Source organism: Vanessa cardui, chromosome 3 (genome assembly GCF_905220365.1).
Source record: "Vanessa cardui chromosome 3, ilVanCard2.1, whole genome shotgun sequence".
Lineage (NCBI taxonomy): Eukaryota > Metazoa > Arthropoda > Insecta > Lepidoptera > Nymphalidae > Vanessa > Vanessa cardui.
In genome coordinates, this window is record NC_061125.1 from 7,736,567 (window position 1) to 7,755,064 (window position 18,498).

At 33.1% G+C, this 18,498-nt stretch overlaps 1 protein-coding gene across 1 annotated transcript; it reads right to left on the reverse strand.

Moving 5' to 3' along the window:
- Positions 1 to 843: 843 nt before the first annotated feature.
- LOC124543564 (phosphoglycolate phosphatase 2-like) lies at positions 844 to 18,082 on the reverse strand. The gene is made up of 6 exons (XM_047121800.1): positions 17,895 to 18,082; positions 15,318 to 15,475; positions 10,891 to 11,025; positions 2,750 to 2,957; positions 2,412 to 2,556; positions 844 to 1,633 (listed from the first exon to the last, which is right to left on the reverse strand). The coding sequence occupies exons 1-6, from the start codon at positions 17,980 to 17,982 to the stop codon at positions 1,480 to 1,482; spliced, it is 888 nt and encodes a 295-aa protein (XP_046977756.1). The 5' UTR covers positions 17,983 to 18,082; the 3' UTR covers positions 844 to 1,479.
- Positions 18,083 to 18,498: the final 416 nt, after the last annotated feature.

Below are 18,498 nucleotides of genomic sequence, written 5' to 3' on the forward strand. Positions count from 1 at the left end.
AATATTTTTTTACATCAACGATGTAATTAGCAAGTTATTTTAGGTAAAATAATACAGGTCAATGTATATAAAACTATAGAACATTAAAGGTAGCCTAACAAACTTGAGACTATAAAATACATACTTTGATCTTATTAATTCGAAAGTCTAATTTTCGTAACGATGGTGCAAGACTGCTGTAAAAGCGCATGGACGTCGACTTTCTTAACATTCTAAAATATAGCACCACTGCACTATGCAGCAGTATTCAATATAGTTCAAACGACAGTTTTACGAACCGTAAAGGAAAGTCCTAGAGTGGCAATTTTCTACAAGCTGACAAAGGTCGTGTCGTGTTATGTTTGGGTGTAATCAGCGATTTTACGATTTTAGATGTCTTCACCAGAACGTACAGCTTATTAGATTTTTGAATGAAGAACATCATAAATATTTTACCGATTTTTCAGTCCGTTAAATTTCTGTCAATTACATTTATCTGCTATCATATTACAGTGTTGAACTTTCCCGATGTATCCAAAAGTCGTAAAATTTATTTCATATTTTCATAAACTTACAAAACATAAATCCTTTTTGCGTCGTGGCTAAGCTGTATTGCTTACGTCACAACATGTTCATGTAAGTAGGTTTTTTTTTAATTAAAACATTAATTAATTTGGATATATAATCACAGAAAATGTGAATCGATACGAAACTAAATGTTGAACGCCGAATTACCAAAAATAATTAAGTTATGATTGTTGTATTGATGGATTGTTATAATTGATGTGAGTTGCTTTATATTATTCAGGACTAAAAAATAAATAAATATACAGAAATTAAGAAATTATTAAATGAAAGAATGCATTTCGCATTATTTTTTATTAAGGCTTACACAAAGATATTAAACAATTAGAGTAGTACAATCTTCATTACAAAGATATAAAATAAGGTAATAAGCATTTAATTAAAATAATTATGAAGCATTAAGAAGTCTCGAGTGTATTTATTTATAAACATCTTTTATTCTGACACAACCAGTGCTGATAAGGAGGTATAATTTGTGAGTAGTTTTGTGTTTATTCAGAAGGCCTAACAATACATATGTTACAAAAAATTATAAAGTACCAAACTACTATTTACTACTACATGGTTTGTAATTACATATTAAAAAAAATATACGTACAAAAGTAATATTATTAATCATTTAGATTGCTAGAATAGCGATATATTATATTAAGAATTATTGTATGTTTAAATAAACATTAAGCGCGTTCTGAAAATATAAATAAATACGACACAAATGCTCAGGTACATTATAACTAACAATTATACAACAAAAATAGTTTTAAAAACTACAACGTTAAATTACAATTATTAAATACATTGTGGCTATTTCTTATTATGTGCAAAAATTGAAATAGTACACTTTTAAGGAAAACATACATCATTAATTGTATGAAATGTTTCTTCAGCTTTAACAGGAACTAGGTATTAAGACACTTAAGACAATATGGGTACTAAGCTTCCTAAGGAGTCTGCATAATAGTCCGGTTTGAGTGATTCGTGAGACATCATTTCCTCTTTTGTTTTGTTGGTTAATACCAGTAGAGTCTTGAAACCCGAAGCCCTACCCAAACCTACATCTTGGTCTATCCTGTAAATAAGACATGAAAATATTTAATTAAAACCTGAACATTTTATTGACTTATTGAAGATTATCACCTTAAATGCAAATAATATTAATTTCTCGTCGATAAGATTGCTATTAATTTCTTGGAAGGAGTATTTATGTATTCATAAATAATATTGATAAGAGTTATTTATTACTTTATTTTGGTTACGATTTTTATAACGAATTATAGTACGACACAAGTTAGATGTAGCATCGGCGAAATTCGTAAAACCGATCATATCCGAATTGAGTACGATATCCCAAATTAGCAATATTTATTTCTCATGCGAGTATGATCTTTGCTCAAACGTAATAACTTGTAATATCATATGACATAATATATTCGTCAATTTAACACGTCAATTTACATGCACTTGCTTACTCTGACGCGAGAATCTAAAGCGACGAATAGCGTCGATTGGCGCGATAACGAGCTATTTCTATTGGTTGTGTAAATCGGCAGTATTCAGTATTATTTTCATTCTATTGCGTTCTCCGATGCTACATCTAATTTGTGTCGTACTATACATAATTACTTTAAAACACTATTAGTAAGTTTAAGTGTGATTAAGATGATTCTAGTGATAAAATTACCAATTTGTCACAAGTTAGGGGGTTATTAGTTAAAACGCTAAAAATATAGTAACAGCAACACACACACACACACACACGCACACACACACACACACACACCCACATATATATATATATATATATATGTATGTGTATTATATGGTTTTGTTTGACAAATCCTACTTACATATCACCGATGAATAGAACTCGGCTTGGATCAGTTACGCCAGCTCGTTTCATAGCAAATTCGCCGAACGCCTTCCCCGGCTTACCGAGCAATATTGGTTGCCGTTTCGACTCTTCGCTTACAATATCGCTAAATATCCCTGTACCTGTTTAAAAAATACGAGCGATATGAGTGAGTAATTATTCGTGTATTAAAATCATAATAAAAAGAATATCTTTAATAACGAGAGCTTATACATCATAAAAAGCAAACCCTTGCAGAATTTTATATGAAAAATTTATGTCAATTTTTTTTTTTTCATAATGAACCCCTGGATATTCAGAGTGAAGATTCCATACCTAGAGCTAAGGACCCCGGCTTCAAAGGTACGTATCTGTCAGTCGCTCCATTAACAAAGAGTACTTCTGGCCTCTTGAGGTAAGTAAGAGCCTTGTACATCTTTGGCAGGTTCACCTTAAAGTCGCTATCGAAGACAACAGCACCTATCTCTTCATCATCGGTTAAGTATTCTATATAGTCCCCGTAATAATAATTACCGACCTCGGGCTGTAATACATAACATTATACATGTAATAAATATTTAATAGCAATAGCTTACATAATTCATTTTACTTATAATGAGGATCACTTATATATACAATATACACGTATAAAAAAATTATGTTAAATTTGGATTTGAAGTAATATTTAATTCAGAATTTGACTACCATATTTGGTTAAATATGGAACCTCATTAAAAAAATGTCTTGAATAACATTCAGTATTTACGTTATAAGTAAATAATATATACATAGTATATATAATATATAGTTAAAAATGTAATGAGTCGCACAACTATGGACCGTAAGGAACAACTACTTCGGTCTTATCAGCTTATGTTCAGGCAATATTGAACAACGTTTACTGCGAACTATATCGATAGTGTAGATAGAGGTGATATGTACAAAATGTATTTCATTTTCATGTTAAATTTTCTGTTTCATATAGTTATATAAGACAAATTCACACACATACATCCACACATTGAATACAATCGCGGAGTTAATACATCCTTTCTGGGCGACAATGTTCGTTTCTACAACAACATTTTAAGGCTATTTTTAACATCTATTAAAAAAATTAAAGCTCATATACAAAAAAAAAGATAAATAAGGCATGTTACTCAATGCAAGATTCTATTAAAGATAAAAAGCGTGGACTGAGTATTTACTGGCAGGATGTATAAAAAAATAATTGTCCTTTACTGACATAAACAATAAGAGTAATTTATATGGTGAAAAAGAATAACTACAAAGTTTCTTTTCTACTTAAATAGTCGGCGGTATCTTTAAATTAAATGCAACACTGTTGATGATTTAAAAGAGCTTATGAGCCTACTTGAATAAAAAAATTATAATCAAGTACAACACAGTTTTTGACTTCTATTGTTCATGAGCCTTTACTAGAAACTACTAAAAGCCCCAACATAAAAAGTATAATCTTACATAATTGCCAGATAATTTATCGTAGTCACAAAAAATAATAATAGCCATATATTTTCACTTGCATTTTATACTAAAATTAACAAATGTTATCGATATTACTTCTCAAACTATACATATCAAAATACTTTTTACAATGAAGGTGAAATGTCCATTCGGATAATATTACGAAACATAACCATAAATAAAGAATCGATAACCTTCTCATTATAGTCAGCTGATAACTGACATTAATTTGCAATTAACATCGCCTTATACAATTTTCACCGTCCATGATAACAATAGGTATAGCAAAATTCAATTCAATCGATACCTTTCAGAAACATTCTAATTGAGGCAAATAGTTGCTATGATAGACAATGTAGGGTATATTGTAATGAATGTAAGCAGATTTTGAATTTAAAATTATTCGCGCCCCTGGAGCGCTCAAGGCGATTCGCCAATTAGGTTAAGTATTCAATTACCATGTGGGAATTATTGATGTTTACAATTCGGTTTACGTAGTATTCAACTTTGATATAATTGCCTGATTCTTAATTTAAATTAAATAATTATGCAGTTCTACACGTCATAGATTTTTTATAATAAAAAAACCTAAGTTATAAACATTAAAGATCTATTGTTGTGCACTAACATGGTTGTATTTTTTATGAATGAAATATTTGTGAATAATAAAAATATTAAAAACAAAATTATATGTTTCATATTATCTACTAAAAATCTTTGATCTTAAGTATCTTTTTTATATTTTTTATTATTGTTTATTATTACAATTATTAATATATATTTACCATGTTTTTTATTTTTGTTCTGTGGAGCTCGATATTTCGACATTTTATCTACGAATGTCTTGTTCACGAGACTGAAGTTTGCGGGTATATGTTGATAATGTTAGTAGTGTAACTCAAACTCAAATATCTTTATTCAATATAGAAGCATTACACTTTCTTATTGATGGTCAATTGAAACACTACCACCGGTTCGGAAAGAAAATACCCTGACCTGAGAAGAACCGGCGAAAGAAACTCAGCGGGTTTTTTTTTTTTGTTTGTCTTATGTATTATATAAATAAACAATTTAATATGAGATGAAATAGCCAGGAGGCGATCGTATCATTCCCAAGGTGTGCTATCGATCATAAACTCATTAATTGTATAATGTACCTTTTGCACACAAGCGTTCCTTAATAATTTTTTTAAATTTGGCAACAGAGGCATTTTGAACGCTTTCTGGGATCCTGTTGTAAAACCGTATACATTGACCCACAAAGGAGTTACTGACTCTACGCAGTCGAGTAACAGGAGTAACAAGTTTGTGTTTGTTCCTTGTACCAATGTTATGAGTATCACATTTTCTCATGAAATCATTAATATTTTTTCGTACATACATAACATTAGAGAATATATATTGAGAAGCAACAGTCAATATCTTGATTTCTTTAAATTTATTCCTTAACGATTCTTTAGCTCCTAGGTTGTAGATTGCGCGAATAGCCCTCTTCTGTAGCACAAATATGGTATGGATAGCGGCTGCATTGCCCCACAGCACAATACCGTATGACATTATACTATGAAAGTAGCTGAAATATACTAAGCGAGCCGTATCAACATCGGTACATAATCTAATTTTTTTGACCGCGAATGCCGCAGAACTCAGTCTACTCGCCAATCCGTCAATATGGGGGCCCCATTGCAACTTGGCATCAACAGTAAGGCCAAGAAACTCAGCAGAATCAATTGGATTCATCGATTCCCCATTGATGAGTACATCGGCTTTTACATTTTGTACATTTGGCGTACTAAATTTCACAATTTTAGTTTTATTATTATTTAGTTTAAGATTATTTACGCTAAACCAATGTACTATATCAGCTATAGCATTGTTTACGTCGTCGTACTGTACCTGTTTTCTATTAATTTTAAAAACTAAGGAGGTGTCATCAGCAAACAATACTATATCATGTTTGTTCCCAACAAGAAAGGGCAACTACTACTCCACCACCATTCACTACTACTCCTCTATGTCTACCTACGACTACCTCCTTTCTCGTATGTGGTAAATATCCCGCAGTTATTATTTGTAATAATATAAAAATTTTACCTTCCAATAAAATTTGTATTATGTTTCCTAAGACGTCCGAAGTCCATTATGAGAGTACATCGTCTGATTTCCGCTGCAGGTCGCTAAATTTCATGACTTCCGTTTCCTACTCACGCCTACGGCGCCCCCTATACCCCTTTCTGGAACTAAACTGACAAGCAAATACACGCCGCCAAATTTGTCATTGTTTGGCTCATAATGGATGGATGTAGCCCCAGGAAGACCTTTCCTGGACTTCGGACGTCTTAGGAAACATAATACAAATTTTATTGGAAGGTAAAATTTTTATATTATGTGTTCCGTTTGACGTCCGAAGTCCATTATGAGAGACTTGTTTGTTATCTCCTGGTGGCTTGTATTTGTAATAAAATATTATTTAAAACGCAACAATGTGATTAATTATTATTTAATTGAAATATGGCATTAAGTAAATAATTTAAATTCATTAAAGAAAATCATATAACTTTAACTAATGAATTCAAATAAACATAAATCAAATAATGAGCAAGAGATTTTTTAGTAGTTATCTCTGCATTTGATGTATTAATAATATGTTTTTGATAGAACTTCTTAAATGAAAGCTCATGTTGCCAGTTAGTTACCTTTACCTAATATGTCATTAATGTGGTAATTTTCTACCCAATTTAAAGATGACATTGCTGCTCTAAAACTTCCAGCTGATGTTTGAATACCAGAATCAGCTTAAAGACCTTTTATCCAACCACGATCATCGCTGCAGCAGCTGGTCTAGTAAGGCCTCAGGTTGTTAAAAATAGATTTTTTATATTCCCTCTGATTTGCCGTGTCACGTGCACTAGAGAACATAGCCAGTATACTGCATCGATGTTTCGGTCAGGAGCAGCCACGAAAGTCCAACTTAATTGTTGATATGAAGATGAATCGGTTTTCGATCCAAATATGGGACGCAAGGTAATGTAAAGTACATTATCTATAAAATGGACACTTTCAACACGTAAAAGAGTAAGGTCATGTACTCTGCGGCCCGAAGCTAACAGCAAAATAGTGACATGTGTCTGGATATTTGATATAACACACTATACAATCTGTATTATAATGCTTTAAATAGCGAAATTAAAATTCTTGCACCCTATATAGGTAATTAAGGAGGTGAAGGTATTTGCCAGGAAAATAGATTTGAATTTCACTATTGGGCTTGACACTATTTTTATATCAATTATAGTTTCACAAACGGATCCTATAACTGATTTATAAATTAGAATGGTTCGATGACAGATAAATACAGGTAATCGAAGTATCTAGCTCCATTTGCTGGTTCATGTATACGAGAGATAATGCTATTTCCCTGACACTTTTTCAGTTAGGGGCGCATGTCCTTATCGAAGACTCTCTATTTTAATAAATAATAAATATGAGACAACATCAAATACATTACTCTGATCCCAATGTAAGCCGCTAAGCACTTGTGTTATGGAAAATCAAGAGTAACGACGGCACCACAAACACCCCGACCCAAGACAACACAGAAAACCAATGGTAATCTACATCGACTCGACCGGGAATCGAACCCGGAGCGGCGCACCCATGAAAACCGGTGAACACACCACTCGACCACGGAGGTCGTCAAGCTTTTTCTCCTGCGATGTCTCCTTCAGCGCGTCTCACCAGAGATAAGACAAGCTTCCAAGCGTAGACTGCTGACTTAAGCAGGCAGTATCATTGTCAATGTGTCCGCCAGACTGTTGCTCAGATCTCTGAATTTTAAAGGTCGAGGCCAAAAAGGCTTCTTCCACTTGGGTGCCACTATTTTGTACTGACCTGATGCTGAGTTGAGGTGGCCTAGCACCCTGGGTATCAGATTGGACGGTGGAAGCAACCATGCCAGTCGATCGTGCCAGGATCTGCTGAAGACGTCTTAAAAACAGGCGTTTGCGTCTAGCAAGTCTAGAGTAACATAGTTTGTTACTACGTGTGCTGTCCGCAACGCGAATATAACTGTCTGGTGTTTCCCACAGATTGAACAGCCTCGTGGTTGCTTCTTCTGTGAGATGCCACTCGGAGCCGGCGTGATTTCGCGAGAAGTGGTCAGCTTCGGTGTTGTACAGTCCCGGTAGGTGGTGAGGGAGAAGTACAACATTGAGGTGGTCGGCTTCAGTGTTGTACAGTACCGGTAGGTGGTGAGGGAGAAGTACAACATTGAAGTGGTCCACTAGAGCCATCCGATTTTGAGTCAGATCTAGCAATTGTCGTGACCAGCTTCCTCCCTCGTTCTTTTTATAGAAAACAACTGTTCTGTTATCGCACTGAAGAATTATTCTCGAGTCTTGGAGCGAAGTTGTTCTGGAGGATATGGCTGCTCTCACTGCGTACATCTCCTTCAAATTGCAGTGCCATTCGGTCTGGTGGTGTTCCCATGACCCTTTTATCATTTCGTTGCTTATAAGGGCTCCTCATTGAATGTCCAACGCGTCAGTGATGACGTGGTTCGTGGCCATTCTCTGAGGATGAATGGGTGTCCTCTGACTGATGTGCTCTAACCTCCAGTCCAGCTCTGTACGTACCTCGTCCGGATACTGCTTTGATAAGCTAGGATACCCGAGGATAGCTTGTTGGTGTGATACTGCAGGACTCGGCAATGCAACCTTCCCCGGTGGGTGATGAAGGTTGCAAAGTTGAGATATCCTACGAGGCGTTGCGCCTGCATTAGGTTCCAACTGCCGGTCGCAAGCTGCACGCGCAAATTCTGACAAATTTTCTGTATTTTTCTAAGGGCAGGGACTTGGTGTTGGATTTTGTATCCCATACAATTCCTAGAAAGTTTATTAATCTCGCTGGTGTCATAATTGAATCTTCAATTGATCCACCAATCTAGGCTGCTCAAAAACGTATAGCCATCTTTACTTGAACTCTCAAAACATAGAGATGTTATGAGAGTACACCAGGACAGAGGTCCTGGTGTACAAGTACATAATAATCTGAATAGACCATTAGTCGAAGGCCGTTCCTGCGAAGTATTTCGGGCGTCCAGTGTGTTACTGAAGCAAAAATCCGCGATACGCGGTGCAGCTAATCCGAATGACAGACAAATCATCTAAGGGGACGACCCTGAGAACTGATCCGGAGAAACCTCCTGTGCTGTTCTTTTATCGGAAGATGAATAAGCCTGGCTTAAATCCAGTTTGACCATCCAATCCCCATGTTGTAAGCAATCGGGGACTTGTTGATGGTGGAAAAGATGAAAATGTCTCGGTTACATGTAGTGATTCAACCGCCTTGATTGGTCTTGGGAATTATAGAAAATGGAGATATGAAAGACTGCGTCAGGGGAGCGGGTTCTAAACTTAATTGAATTAAATTCTGCATTTCGATTCACGTTAAATGTGATGTTAGACTTCGATTTTTATACATCCAATGTCGGAAGAACCAATGGAGATGTTTAGTTGAATGTGATTCCTGTTACTGTTTTTAATGTTTAATTTTACCACCTCTTATTAATTTTAATATTACGTTAGGTGCATTTTTATGTCCCCTCCCCCTCAACAAATATGCTGAGGAGTTATTTGGATGGAATTGCTCAGAATCTCTGTTTTCGGTTTGCTTAATTTTATTGGAATTTGCCCTAGCTCGAAATGGCTTTGTATTGGTAGTAGAAGGCGACGGTTCAGGTTATGGTCCGTGTGCGAGTAGCAGATGGTACCCGATTTTGTAGTTTATATATACCACCTATATTTTTGTATAAATGCTGTTAATAGACTCGCGTTAAACATATAATCACAAGAAGGGGGTATTTTCTCTAAATTTATCCTTTAATTACTTTAAGCGGTCCCTACGGAGTAATTCAAAAACCTCGACACGTTTACCGCAAATGAATTGAAGAATATAGGGAGAAATTGTCTTATAACCAGAATAATTATTAAAAAGTTTGTTTCAATTTTTCAATAATAATCGATAAGTTAAACTGAACGTCCGATGAATTTGACCAGTCAACGAGGCTTTGTAAGGCAGTATTAACGTATTCGTTTTGTGCCAAAAAGGCATTAGTTAACGGAGCAACACCTCCGTTCCATCTGGAACCAACGTAATGGACTAAAGTAGTCCTCCAGACGTCGAAGTTCTTCATTCACTCTTAAGTCAATAAAAACAGGAAATTTTGTCATCACGTGAGTGAATTGCTTTCGGTACAGAAGATTCTTTTACAGTAACGCTCAAATATTCAAAACTACCCGCCTCTATTTCTGGCACACGTAAAAATTTTTTGCCAGTATATGCCGAACTTTGAATATAAGTTGAAGCTAGATTAGACATGTTAGTCTTATAATTTGGCGCATAGAAGAATGAGGGTGGTATCGCCGGTTTACAATTAGTATAATTCTAAGTTAAAATATTATTTACAAGACTCACCAATTGTTGTGACAATAAGTCAAACCTCCTATTCAGATCCCGCGATCAGTCACGCTTGTGACGCTCCCTTGGTGGTCCGTCGTATTCATTTTCCGACGAATCCGATGAAATATCCGAAGAATTCGAACTACCCTCTACACTTACACTTAACTTTTTATTTTGATTTTTCAAGAAACGGAAGACAAACAACACTTGTTTTAAAATAACTTTCTACTTTAAATCTCGAAAGTTGATTATAATTATTTAACTTTTAACGACTGCTCGTTTGGAAAAACGACGCAACAAATTTGGCGGCGTGTATTTGCTTGTCAGTTTAGTTCCAGAAAGGGGTATAGGGGGCGCCGTAGGCGTGAGTAGGAAACGGAAGTCATGAAATTTAGCGACCTGCAGCGGAAATCAGACGATGTACTCTCATAATGGACTCCGGACGTCAAACGGAACACATAATAAAAATAACCATCTTAATTTAAAATATTTATAATTGTTTGTTGTAATTAATTTAAATAATAACGACTTACCCCTTCTTTGCACTTAAAGCCATGTGACTCCAGCACTGAGATGGTCTCTGGGCATGTTACACAATACACGGTTTTATTGAAATTGACTGATTTCAAATACTCGCATATCGCTGACGAAGGGACTGTGAGATTATCCTAAAAAAAATAATAATCTGTGTTATAAAAAAAAATTAAAGCTAAAACAAAAATATTCATATATTAAATAAAATATTTTAGTATCATTATTTTCATATTATTTTATTATCATTGAATTTTAACGCCATCGTATTTTTGTAACTATACCAACTATATGTTTATATAAGATGTTTATTACCAAAATTAACTCTGCATACAAGTATAAATGTACGAAACAGGAATTTTTATTAAAATCGAATTGTTGTCTGGCAGCTTGCCCAAGATCAGCAACGTAACAATGTTTTATAAGTGAAATAATACAATTAATTATTTACTTCGTACACCTAATAATATAAATAAAATGCATATTTGTGCAGTGAACTGAGTAACATACGTCGAGAATATATGTTTCGCAAGTTTCACTAACTCGTTATTAAAATGTACAAAACTCCAGGATGAGCTAATTAAAAATTTTGATAAAAAGATTTAGAGTGTGGAAATTGGCGGTGTTAACACACCTGTGTCTCAGGAAGCGTATTAAGATGTTGGTCCTGCGCAATATTTGTTTCAGATTGTGACAAGTTAAATATAACGAATTTGCCTTTTATATTTCGTAGGATAATATTATGTATGTCAAATCATTACTATAAATATTCAAGAAAGGGCTGTGTATACAAATCGCTTCAAATGATTGAACTAAACATGAATAATCGAATAGACCCTTTATAAAAACAACTCAAACAGTGTGTGATAAGAAAGTGTATATAAGGGCGAGTATAAAAGTAACAAACTCTCGAAGTAGAGTCGCCTCAATGGACTCGGCTTACGATGAAGTCTAAATGCTATCAAGCTACTTGGGGGCAAGATAATGTACTCTCTACGATCATCTTACAATGTAATACGAATACATAACTTTCATTTTAAATTAAAATTCGAATTAAATAAAGCTTGTATTATATAACAGACTAAGGCTATGTCTACATAGCTTGGCACGAACAATACTACATTACGCTCGGATGTATGCGAGCCACGCACGCTGAAGAACATTTCATTTTGGGCATTGTGAAAAACGCAGTGCGTTTATCGACCTCGTTCCGTCTCAGTTGCATACTCGCTTTAATATTACTAGCGACCCGCCTGGCTTTGCACGGGTGCAATAATGATACTAAATATACTACATCATTTGTTTATTTACGACATCACATTAGAAACTTCAAAAATTATCAGTGTTTCTTTACTATACTGTGCATGTATTATGTACAAAAACCTTCTTCTGGAATGACACTATTTTTAAAAAACCGCATAATCAAAATCCGTTGCATAATTTTAAAGCAAACATAGAGACATACAGCGGTAAGCTTTGTTTTATACGAGTATACTTTGTGATCATGCACTTTACGAATAAACTATTATAAAATTAATTTGTTAAAATTAGTCGTTTAACAAAATACATTCATATAAAGTTGTTTGTTATAAATACGCAAATGCGGTACGAATTAAGGTAATACAATAAACATTATAATTAAGGCAACCTAGCTTAGCTGGGGTGAACTAAGTGGGAGCTAAATAAGTTCCAGTTCAAATTACTTTTATAATTTACTCAGAGCGCCTCATGGGTAGCATTATTTCTATCTATTAGCGACGGCAAGTTATTTTGTAATGTACTATGTAATATAACCCTTCATTCATAACAACATACACATAATGTTATGTTGAATGAAGGCAGTATATTAACCCAATTTTGAGTATACGAAAAGTGACCGGACGAACATATGGGCCACCTGATGGTAAGTGGTCACCATCACTCATACACAATGACGCTGTAAGAAATATTGACTGTTCCTTACATCGTCAATGTGCCACCAACCAGGGGAACTAAGATGTTATGACCCCTGTGCCTGTAGATACACAGGCTCACTCACACTTCAAAACGGAATACAACAATACTGCTTAGTGTTGTGTAGCGGTAGAATATCTGATGAGTGGGTGTTACCTACCCAGGCCGGCTTGCATAAAGCCCTACCACAAAGTATAAGTTTAAAAAAAAGTAAATTTAATAAATGTAAAGAATTGTCTCTTTGTTTTGCAAAAAATTAAAAGCAATTACGAGGAGTAGAAATAGATAAACAAAGCTTTTCATTTATGTAATTATTCGTGTTTTGCTCCACAGCTGTTCACGTGTTTTTTTATTGATATCGGCATATTCAACAAACAGGATATCTTCGGATTATTTTTCCAATATATTTTTCATATTATGTTTTTAACGTAATTGATTCGCATAAATCGCGATTGAATTAATGGTCTATCGCCTGATAAATCAGTGTGGGACGAGACGTCGTGCTGAACAGACCTCTGATGCTTTGTCTCCGCAAAAAATATCGGACTCTAGAGGTGAGATTTGCCCGGGATTTATATACCAGTAAGACTAAATCGAGCATTTGGGTATTTAAATATTTACAGCCCTGATTTAAGTGATATAATTATGATATAACCCATCCGGGTCCTTCTAAATTTTGAAAATAAAAACATGAACCTATCTTATCAGTCTTAAAAAATATTTACTTTCATCAAACCTACTGTTTTACATTTTAAATCATGGAACTTGGACTTACAATGTATTGACTTCTAGGCAGGATTATTAAAAAATTAAATGTACTTTACTGAATAACTGAAATTAAAGTACTGAAAAGAGTTACAACTTAATTTATTGCCGACTCTTCTCGGTAGTATCTACTTAAGTGAAGAATATTTTTATTTATTATTGTTATTATGACTGGTATGTCAGGAATATGAATAAAAGGTGATAACGTGAAAGTTCATCGTACAAAAGGAACACAAAGACGCTTCCCTCTTTAGAATATGAATTAATATTTCGATAAAATCTTTCTATAACAAAATTCTAATTTCACGCTGATAAAGTCGAAGGAAACAAATGGAAGCAGTTGGCAGCTGGCAGACGGCGTATTCGGAGATGTATTAAAATATACTATTGTATTTCCATAGTTTGTGAATAAATGCTTATATTATCATTATATTTTACATATTATATAATTTGAAGACAAGTCAAGACTGACGTTTTCGCGTATGTTAATTAGATAAAATAAACATTGCTAATTGCATTCTTATAATTATCTTTGCATTTGTCGCTCAAAAATTAATTTGCTGGTGTGACGTCATCGTAAATAAAAAAAAATGACATGCTGCCTTTTTTCATATCTAATGAACATGTAGCCTCTAGCATATTCTATATCTGTGGTCAAATATATGTAACCGTATTTGTTCGAACAAAGATTAGTTGTGATAATAAAATAGGCAATCAGCTATCACAAAGGGCCCACAAATATTAATATAATGTATATACTATTACATTCTTTCTTTTGACACAAAAGCTTCTATATTTGACTGATCAATCAAAACCTAAGCCTTATTTGGGGCATTATATGAAGCGTATTGAAAATAAGATTGAAATTATGAGTAATATATTTTTTTAGGATTTTGATTATATGCTATATTATATTTTGTAGGCAGATTATATTATGATTTGTTGAGGGCCTCGTTAGTCTAATGGTGATAAAAGGATATCTCGAAGTTTTGTTTTAAAAGCCCAGATTGGGTCACAGGAAAATTAATAAATCCCAGTGTCTTGAAAAACACATAATGTTGATTCTGCGTTGGACTTGACAACACATCGGACGACGATTATGAGAGTGACGGATTTCATTGGATGTGTTGCATAATATGTTCTGTATAGTCGGTTCACGTCGACATCATACTTTTGTAATATAAATAAATTAACGACATCATATAATACATAGATCAGTTTTGGTAATTCGTCTTATCCTGTTACCTATCTAATTACGTGCGTAAGGAATTATGATCAGTTTAAAGGTTCGTAAGTGAGTATTAAGCCAAATTTGTTATATTTTTACAATACCAATGTAGAGAGTCGGATGTATATCACGCGGCCATATAGTTCATGTACATATAGTTCTTATATCAGAGGAATATATGCTGGATTGCAATAGTCATAATTTTTTTATTCTATTTGCCGCCTCTAACTATTATGTTCAATTTTATTAATTAATAGCTGCTCGTAATCTTCTCTCGACTGTATTACAGGTTCTATTATAGATAATTATTATTGATTTTTTTCTGTTTTAGTTACATTAGATACTTCCTTCTCTTTCAAACCAATTTTTAGTATTTTGAATGAACTAAATTATTTTATGATGTCAGATTTGAATGTTGTTACACAGGCTTATTTAACAGGAAAAAAAGTAATGCAGTAATTATTCCGTTGTTTAAATACTTACAAATCCACTCTTAATACCAGCCGCTTGGAATAGCGATTCATAATTTTCTTTTGTTCGTAAACTATTGTTTGACACAAAGTGCACTGTTTTTCCAAGCCGTTGCATCAGTTCGAAGAACTTGCCCACGCCTGGTAATGGGGTTTTAGCCCATACGACACCTGAGAAGGGAAATGATTTTAAAAATATTCATATAGTACAGATGACGTCACGACCTTGGAATTTGTATGACGATGACGTCATAACTAAGTATTAACAAGATGAACCTAATATGAAACCGACTTAAGTACAGGACTGAATAGAAAATTAAGGAAAATTCACATTCAATTGACTATTTTTGTTTATAATTTTCAAGGAAAATTACATGAAAGGAAAATACAGGAAATATAATTTTGCTTGTAATGCTTTGTAAGCAGTTTGCAATTAATTATTGCATACGATACTTCCAAAATCACATAATAACTTTGCGTATTATTTACTCTTCCTGTGATTTAATTTTTCTTATTTCTAACAAAAACAGTTGTATACAAATAATTTATTTGCCCAAATAAGTATTTTATTAAATAAAAGTAGTATGAAATTGTTTTTGAGTTTTATTTATTCTGTTAATATATACTTGATAAAGGAATATGAATTGTAATTTTAAAGAAATGTTTGCTACGTAAGCACTGAAAGAATAAATTTGACAGCAAGCCGTATTGGAACAGCGCTTTTGACACCATGCCACATTGGAGCATCGAGGTGAAATAATCTATAAAACTCCCTCTTAAAAGAGAAAAGAAGACGTTGTAGTCTATCGGTGGGACATTATCAGGAAGCACTTTATAGCAGATTTAGATTATTGTCTATTTTAGATTATTATCTATCACTCGTATTCTAGTATTTATATATACAAAATAAAAAAGGCTTATAATAGTAATTTTGATTTAATTTATACAGAATATCATCGTGTTGTGTTGTATAAGTGTAAATGTGCAATTTGTGCAAATTAGAGCTGCGTTCAATTTTAATTCGTAGTAAAATAGATACTTAGAACATATATGGAAAAGGCGTGAGAAGCACAAATGTATTAACATATGAAGACTGACGCAGATAATATGATATATAATAAACTAGTGACGATATTACCGATGTTTAACATGTTTTCTCTCTTTAATATAAAGGAAAAGTTGACATATCATGATATATAATTTTGTTTTGATTTAATATCTTTTTATAACGTAATTGTCTAATTTGGTTTTTGATTGGATTTGTGATAGATTTCGATTACTTTTAATTTAGATGAAAGTAAGTAATGTCGTCTATAATGAATGGTTTAATTTGCACAATATTTTTTTTCGAATTAATTTATGTACCGCCTAAAATCAAATAATCAAATCACATTAACATATATAATATAATACATTAGATAAAACTTTATGATATTTAAGAGTTTTAGGTAATTACGATTGCTATCAATATTTACGATTATTTATCTTACTGATCGAATAAGTTCTATTTCCGACAGTTCCGACGTTTTCAACGACACGAATATAAAATAAAATATTAATTGTAAACATTTGTATCAGTAATAATAGTAAGGATATAATATCTTAATTATTTATTTTCTATCGTGTCCTAGTAAGTATACAACTGTACAACACATTTTATATCATCCAAACAAATTCTCAGAACTATCCTGCTAAAATGCTACATCACGATGAAAGGGTCATGACTCACATATTGAGTGTGTTTCCTACGTTAATTTCCTCCTAATGTTTGTGTTTCATGTTTCTATTGCGTCATACTCGATTAAAACATTTTTTTTGTTGTTGAGTTGATTGGAATTATGAATACCTTCGTTTTTCCCGTTGAACATTTTGTATGGAATTTATTTTAACGGTATTAAAATTATACAGCATATAATTGCTTGTCGAATTACTCAATTGTCAAACTTGTGCAGCATTAAAGCAGGACTAATATCATTTAGTTAATAATTATAAGATTTTAATTAGTGGGATATTATCTCATTTTATTTATAAAATACTTCCCCTTTTACGATAGTAAATATGGAATTAAATAGTTATCATTTTTGGACTAAGTATATTTTACCAGTTGACAAAAATTAAAAACTACTGGTTCTCTTTTGTCAAATTAAGTGTTAGGTATATAATTTAAATTAAAGTGTAATAAAGAATTTATGGTTAAGGTTGAACGAGAAAGAATTCAATTTTAATTCTTTCTGTATGATACGTACATATTTCAATTGATTGCATAAATATTTAATAAATAAAGAATGTTATTTTTATTATTTAATCTGTTGACCCTAACTGTGATCATGTCAATGTCACAACTCAATCAGCTGATACGAAAAACAAAACTGAATAAAACATATCGCCCGCAATATTAGTAATAATCACATGTTCTGATAACGTTAAATGGAATTCGACAAATGTATATCAGAAATATAAACTAGCTCATACGAATTTCAGAGGTTACTTATCTCTTAACATGACGTAATGACTGTGTAAGTCAAACATAGCCTAATTCCCATAGCAACGTTCAAACAGTATCGACCGGTACACGTCTGACGCAACTTACCGTCGCAATCCGAGAACACGTGATCGAAAGAAGCGAGAAATTCTTTTAACTTATTCCCATCTAATTCCATAAGATTCACTGGCTCCATGACGATTAATTCACTGTCACTTTAAAATCGATAAATAATTATCGAGTCAGCCGACACGTGCGATTCTAACCTAGTTTGGGTGTGTACTGCGCTCGAGTCGCGAGGAACGTAAATAAATATAGACACTGGTCAGGGCTTTGTAGCTCTTATTTCAAGTCTATATAGGAATCATAATTGAAAAACATTTTAATCTGTGAAGTGGATGTCGTATGGTATAGCAGACGTTTCCATTACTACACGTTTACTTTTTGACATCAAATAACATGTGTCATTTGAGAATATTTTATTGTATCTGGGAAATTTATATACTATATGAATAAAATAAATATTTATTACATTTATTTAACCTTCCTCGGTTCTTCAAATACAATGTACACTTAAGGCCTTCGGGTCATACTGACCCGATGTCAAAAATATGGAGTAATTGTTTTGAATTAAATACAAAATATAATAATTTTTAAAACAATTTTTTTAAATACGAATAAAAACACGTTAAACAACTATATTATACGTTGG

Bases quoted from the DNA above. Each gene is read 5' to 3' on its own strand.
- LOC124543564 (XM_047121800.1), bottom strand. From the start codon at position 17,982: ATGGAGCCAGTGAATCTTATGGAATTAGATGGGAATAAGTTAAAAGAA. The intron at 11,026-15,317 runs GTAAGTATTTAA...TATTTTTTTTAG, and splicing joins CTGGTATTAAGAGTGGATTT to GATAATCTCACAGTCCCTTC. The intron at 1,634-2,411 runs GTAAGTAGGATT...TCTTATTTACAG, and splicing joins GTTCTATTCATCGGTGATAT to GATAGACCAAGATGTAGGTT.